The sequence below is a fragment of the Charadrius vociferus genome, unplaced genomic scaffold (assembly GCF_000708025.1).
Source record: "Charadrius vociferus isolate BGI_N301 unplaced genomic scaffold, ASM70802v2 scaffold364, whole genome shotgun sequence".
Lineage (NCBI taxonomy): Eukaryota > Metazoa > Chordata > Aves > Charadriiformes > Charadriidae > Charadrius > Charadrius vociferus.
The window spans coordinates 12,415-18,290 of NW_009648039.1; the positions used below are offsets into that span (position 1 = coordinate 12,415).

Sequence of the window (5,876 nt, forward strand, 5' to 3'; positions counted from 1 at the left end):
GCGCGTGCCCCGAATCACGCCCCGGCTGCAGGCCCAAGTCCGCGGGTGCCTCTCCCGGCAGGAGTTCAAGAAGATCCTGGAACGCCGGTGGGTGGGTGGGCCGTGGGGCGGAGGTGGTGGGCGCAGGTTGGGGGGAGGTCCCCGGTGACCCACATCTGGTCTTACCTCCCCCCAGGGACTCGCTGCTGGTCATCCAGTGGAACATCCGGGCCTTCATGGGGGTGAAGAACTGGCCTTGGATGAAGCTCTACTTCAAGATCAAGCCCTTGCTGAAGAGCGCCGAGACGGAGAAGGAGATGCAGGTGGGGCAGGAGAGGTCGCGTGGGCGGGCGGAGAGCCGGAGAGGTCCGCGGGGAGCCGGAGGAAGAGGCGAGACCCCCACGGAAGAGGTGAGACCCACGGAGGACCTCGGTGCCTCCCACAGACCATGAAGGAGGAGTTCGGGCGGCTGAAGGAGGCACTGGAGAAGTCGGAGGCGCGGCGGAAGGAGCTGGAGGAGAAGATGGTCTCCATGCTGCAGGAGAAGAACGACCTCCAGCTCCAAGTGCAGGCCGTGAGTGAGGGAGGTGCCCCGGGCCCTTCCTCCTCCTCTTCCTCTTCCTCTTCCTCCTCCCTTCCCACCCGCCTTCCCCCTTCCAGGAGCAGGACAACCTGGCGGACGCCGAGGAGCGCTGCGACCAGCTGATCAAGAACAAGATCCAGCTGGAGGCCAAGGTGAAGGAGCTGACGGAGCGGCTGGAGGACGAGGAGGAGATGAACGCCGAGCTGACGGCCAAGAGGAGGAAGCTGGAGGACGAGTGCTCGGAGCTGAAGAAGGACATCGACGACCTGGAGTTGTCTTTGGCCAAGGTGGAGAAGGAGAAACACGCCACTGAGAACAAGGTGAGGGGGGGTTGAGAGGACTCCGGCCAACGGGAATGAGTTCTGAGGAGCCCCAAAGGCTGGTTGGGTGGAGAAGACCCACGGCTGGTTGGGATGGGTTGAGAAGACCCACCACTGGTTGGGTTGAGAAGACCCATGGCTGGTCGGGTTGAGAAGACCCACCACTGGTCGGGTTAAGACCCACGGCTGGTCGGGGTGAGAAGACCCACGGCTGGTCGGGTTGCTTCACCAAGACCCCAGGCTGGTTGGGTTCTCCTGCATCTCCAGCTCAACCAAGAGCGTGTCCAACCTCCCGGCCCTTCTCCTGCCTCCGGCCCTTCAGGCCTGACGTTCCTCCTCCCGCAGGTGAAGAACCTGACGGAGGAGATGGCCGGGCTGGACGAGATCATCGTGAAGCTGACGAAGGAGAAGAAGGCCCTGCAGGAAGCTCACCAGCAAGCGCTGGACGACCTGCAGGCGGAGGAAGACAAGGTCAACACCTTGACCAAGGCCAAAGTCAAGCTGGAGCAGCAAGTGGACGACGTGAGTGGCGGTTCCCTCGGGGGGGTGAAGGTCCCGGGGGGCGCCGGGGGGCTGACGGGGGTGGGGGGTGTCTCCGCAGCTGGAGAGCTCCCTGGAGCAGGAGAAGAAGATCCGGATGGACCTGGAACGGGCCAAGAGGAAGCTGGAAGGTGACTTGAAGCTGACCCAGGAGAACATCATGGACCTGGAGAACGACAAGCAGCAGCTGGAGGAGCGGCTGAAGAAGTAGGGCCACCTCCGCCCTCTCAGCCTTTACCCACGATGCCGCTCTGCGCCGGGGAACCCCATGAGTCGGCGTTTCTCCTCCCCCAGGAAAGACTTTGAGCTCAACGCGCTCAACGCCAGGATCGAGGACGAGCAAGCCGTGGCGGCCCAGCTGCAGAAGAAGCTCAAAGAGCTTCAGGTGAGGTGGGCTTCAGCCCCACAGGAGCCGGACCTCCCCTTTGGCTTCTTCTCACCTTCACGAGAAGGACCTTGAGGAGCCCTCAGGGTCCGGAGCCCACCGCGCCTCCCTTGAGCTGGGACCGCCCCGTGGTGTCTCTCCTGGAAGTGACCCACGGGCCACCGGGTGGGTTGTCTTCGGGGTGGGGTGGGGGGAACCATAGGGGTCTGGAGCACTCCAGGCCGGTGGGGGCGCTCCGAGCTGAGCAGACCACCCGGGGCGGAGCGAGGTGACACCAATGTCCTCGAAGAAGGTGGCACTGAGCTGGCTCGAGGGTTGGCTGAGCCGAAGGTCCTCGGGGCTGGGTGGGTTGAGGAGCCTCGAGGTGATTGGGTGGAGCGGAGCAGCCTCGGAGAAGGTCGGGTCGGTCTGGAGAGCTCACGTCTGGACCGGGTTGAGGAGAGGAGCGCGGGCACGAGGCTGGTTGGGTTGAAGAGTCTCCAATGAGTTGGGTGGGGATGAGTTGGGTTGAAGAGTCTCCAATGAGTTGGGTTGGGATGAGTTGAGTGGAAAGGTCTCCAGCTGGTTGGGTTGGGTTGAGGAGTCTCCAATGAGTTGGGTTGACTTGATTTGAGTTGAAGAGTCTCCAGTTGACTGAGGGGAGTTGAAGAGTCTCCTGTTGGTTGAGGGGAGTTGAAGAGTCTCCAGTTGGTTGAGTTGGGTTGAAGAGTCTCTGGTTGGTTGGGTTGAGCTGAGTTGAAGAGTCTCCAGTTGGCATAGTTGAAGAGTCCATCTGGATGGGTTGACTTGAGTTGAGTGGAAGAGTGTCCAGCTGGTTGGGTTGAGATGAGTTGAGTGGAAGCGTCTCCATCTGGTTGGGTTGAGTTGAAGAGTCTCCAGTTGGTTGGGTTGAGCTGAAGAGTCTCCAATGAGTTGGGTTGAAGAGCCTCCAGCTGATTGAGTTGAGTTGAAGAGTCTCCAACGACTTGGGTTGAGATGAGTTGAGTTGAAGCGTCTCCATCTGGTTGAGTTGGGCGGAGTTGAAGAGTCTCCAATGAGTTGGGTTGACTTGAGTTGGGTTGAGATGAGTCGGGTTGAAGAGCCTCCAGCTGACTGAGTTGAGTTGGAGAGTCTCCAACGAGTTGGGTTGAGATGAGTTGGGTTGAAGAGTCTCCAACAAGTTGGGTTGAAGAGTCTCCAATGAGTTGGGTTGACTGGAGTTGGGTTGAGATGAGTTGGGGCGAAGAGCCTCCAGCTGATTGAGTTGAGTTGGAGAGTCTCCAACGAGTTGGGTTGACTGGAGTTGGGTTGAGATGAGTTGGGTCGAAGAGCCTCGAGTTGAATGAGTTGGGTTGAAGAGTCTCCAACGAGTTGGGTTGACTGGAGTTGGGTTGAGATGAGTTGGGGCGAAGAGCCTCCAGCTGATTGAGTTGAGTTGGAGAGTCTCCAACGAGTTGGGTTGACTGGAGTTGGGTTGAAGAGTCTCCAACGAGTTGGGTTGACCGGAGTTGGGTTGAAGAGTCTCCAGGCCGGGTTGAGTGGCCCAGCTGGGCGGAGCCAAGGCGGCTGATGATGTCCCCCGTCCCCGTGCCCGGGCGCAGGCGCGGATCGAGGAGCTGGAGGAGGAGCTGGAGGCGGAGCGGACGGGCAGGGCCAAGGTGGAGAAGCTGCGCTCGGAGCTGTCGCGGGAGCTGGAGGAGATCAGCGAGCGGCTGGAGGAGGCGGGCGGCGCCACCTCGGTGCAGCTGGAGCTCAACAAGAAGCGGGAGGCGGAGGTCCAGAAGATGCGGCGGGGCCCGGGGGGAGGCCCGCGCCCACACGAGAGACCTGGAGGAGGCCACGCTGCAGCACGAGGCCACCGCCGCCGCCCTGCGCAAGAAGCACGCCGACAGCGTGGCCGAGCTCAGCGAGCAGCTCGACAACCTGCAGCGCGTCAAGCAGAAGCTGGAGAAGGAGAAGAGCGAGCTCAAGCTGGAGCTGGACGACGTGGGCTCCAACATGGAGCAGCTCATCAAGGCCAAGGTGAGGAGATGGGGCTCCACCCCCCCGGGAGGGGGACAACCATTTCCGGCCTCCCGGCCCCTCTCACCTTCTGCCCTTCCCGCCTCCAGGCCACCCTGGAGAAGATGTGCCGCACGCTGGAGGACCAGATGAACGAGCACCGCGCCAAGTCCGAGGAGGCCCAACGCACGGTCAACGACCTCAGCACCCAACGGGCCAAGCTCCAGACGGAGAACGGTGAGGGCCCTGACCCCACGGGGCGGCTCTGGGGTCCTGCCGGCGCCTGACGGTCCCCCGGGCCACCCCGCAGGCGAGCTCTCCCGGCAGCTGGAGGAGAAGGAGGCCTTCATCAACCAGCTGACGCGAGGGAAGCTCACCTACACCCAGCAGCTGGAGGACCTCAAGAGGCAGCTGGAGGAAGAGGCCAAGGTGGGGCTGCGCTGGGGAGGGCGGTTGGTGGGGCTGGAGGAGGTCTAAGGAGGGGTGGGGTGGGCTGGAGGAGGTCTGAACGGTCCGAAGAAGGTCTAAGGAAGGTTGGGGTGGGCTGGAGAAGGTCGGGTTTGGGTCTCCAGAAGATCTAAGGAAGGCTGGGGTGGGCTGGAGAAGGTTGGGTTGGTCTCCAGAAGGTCTAAGGAAGGCTGGGGTGGGCTGGAGAAGGTCGGGTTTGGGTCTCCAGAAGGTCTAAGGAAGGTTGGGGTGGGCTGGAGAAGGTTGGGTTTGGGTCTACAGAAAGTCTAAGGAAGGTTAGAGTGGGCTGGAGAAGATTGGGTTGGTCTCCAGAAGGTCTAAGGAAGGTTGGGGTGGGCTGGAGAAGGTTGGGTTCAGGTCTACAGAAGGTCTAAGGAAGGTGGGGTTGGCCTGGAGAAGGTTTGAATGGTCAAAAGAAGGTCTAAGGAAGGCGGGGTTGGCTGGAGAAGGTCTAGGGAAGGTTGGGTTGATCTGGTAGGTTGGTCTGGAGAAGGTTGGGTTGGTCTGGAGGGTATTTGAATGGTCCAAAGAAGGTCTAAGCAAGGTGGGGTCAGGCTGGAGAAGGTTGGGTTGCTCTCCAGAAGGTCCAAGGAAAGTTGAGTTGGTTGGAAGAAGGTTGGGTTGGTTGGAAGAAGGTCTAAGGAAGGTTGGGTTGGTCTCCAGAAGACCTAAGGAAGGTGGGATTGGTTGGAAGAAGGTTGGCTTGGTCTGGAGAAGGTTGGGTTGGTCCAAGGAAGGTCTAAGGAAGGTGGGGTTGGTTGGAAGAAGGTTGGGTTGGTGGGAAGAAGGTTGGGTTGGTGGGAAGAAGGTTGGGTTTGGGTCTCCAGAAGGCCTAAGGAAGGTTGGGTTGGTCTGGAGAAGGTTGGGTTGCTCTCCAGAAGGTCTAAGGAAGGTTGGGTTGGTTGGAAGAAGGTTGGGCTGGTCGGAAGAAGGTTTGGTTGCCCTCCAGAAGGCCTAAGGAAGGTGGGGGTGATCTCAGGGCAGGTTGGGTTCAGGTCTGGTTGGGACGGGGTGAGGAAGACCATCGCTCGCTCAGTTGGAGAACCTCAAGATGGCCGCAGGCGCCGTGGCGCCACCGGTCCCGCCTTCTCCTGCCCCCCCAGGCCAAGAACGCGCTGGCCCACGCCCTCCAGTCGGCCCGGCACGACTGCGACCTGCTGCGGGAGCAGTACGAGGAGGAGACGGAGGCCAAGGCCGAGCTGCAGCGCTCCCTCTCCAAGGCCAACTGCGAGGTGGCCCAGTGGAGGACCAAGTACGAGACGGACGCCATCCAGCGCACCGAGGAGCTGGAGGAGGCCAAGTGAGTCCTCTCCCCGCGGTGGCCCCGGAGCTTCTCCCGGGGGTGGTGGCACCTAGGCGCTCCCACCGGTTCCCTCGAGCAGAAGTGGGGCTTCTTCACGTCTGCGTGTCGGTGCCCAACCGGTGGGGTGTCCCCGGGCCGAGGGGTCACGCGCGGGTTTCTCCCCCCGACGGGTGGCAGGAAGAAGTTGGCGCAGAGGCTGCAGGAGGCGGAGGAGGCGGTGGAGGCCGTCAACGCCAAGTGCTCCTCCCTGGAGAAGACCAAGCACCGGCTGCAGAACGAGATCGAGGACCTCATGGCCGACCTGGAGAGGTCGAACGC

At 61.5% G+C, this 5,876-nt stretch overlaps 1 protein-coding gene across 1 annotated transcript in view; it reads left to right on the forward strand.

The window, feature by feature from the left end:
* Nucleotides 1-5,876, forward strand: part of LOC104285149 (myosin-7-like) — a gene marked incomplete at its 3' end in the record, with an annotated part of 12,312 nt that overhangs the window by 2,648 nt on the left and 3,788 nt on the right. Inside the window, 13 exon segments of the mRNA XM_009883555.1 lie at nucleotides 1-87; nucleotides 176-302; nucleotides 425-553; nucleotides 640-882; nucleotides 1,228-1,404; nucleotides 1,484-1,629; nucleotides 1,717-1,807; nucleotides 3,388-3,580; nucleotides 3,612-3,808; nucleotides 3,898-4,024; nucleotides 4,098-4,216; nucleotides 5,359-5,555; nucleotides 5,736-5,874. The exon segment at nucleotides 1-87 is cut by the window's left edge and continues 8 nt beyond it. Coding sequence (XP_009881857.1) covers nucleotides 1-87; nucleotides 176-302; nucleotides 425-553; nucleotides 640-882; nucleotides 1,228-1,404; nucleotides 1,484-1,629; nucleotides 1,717-1,807; nucleotides 3,388-3,580; nucleotides 3,612-3,808; nucleotides 3,898-4,024; nucleotides 4,098-4,216; nucleotides 5,359-5,555; nucleotides 5,736-5,874 — 1,972 coding nt within the window.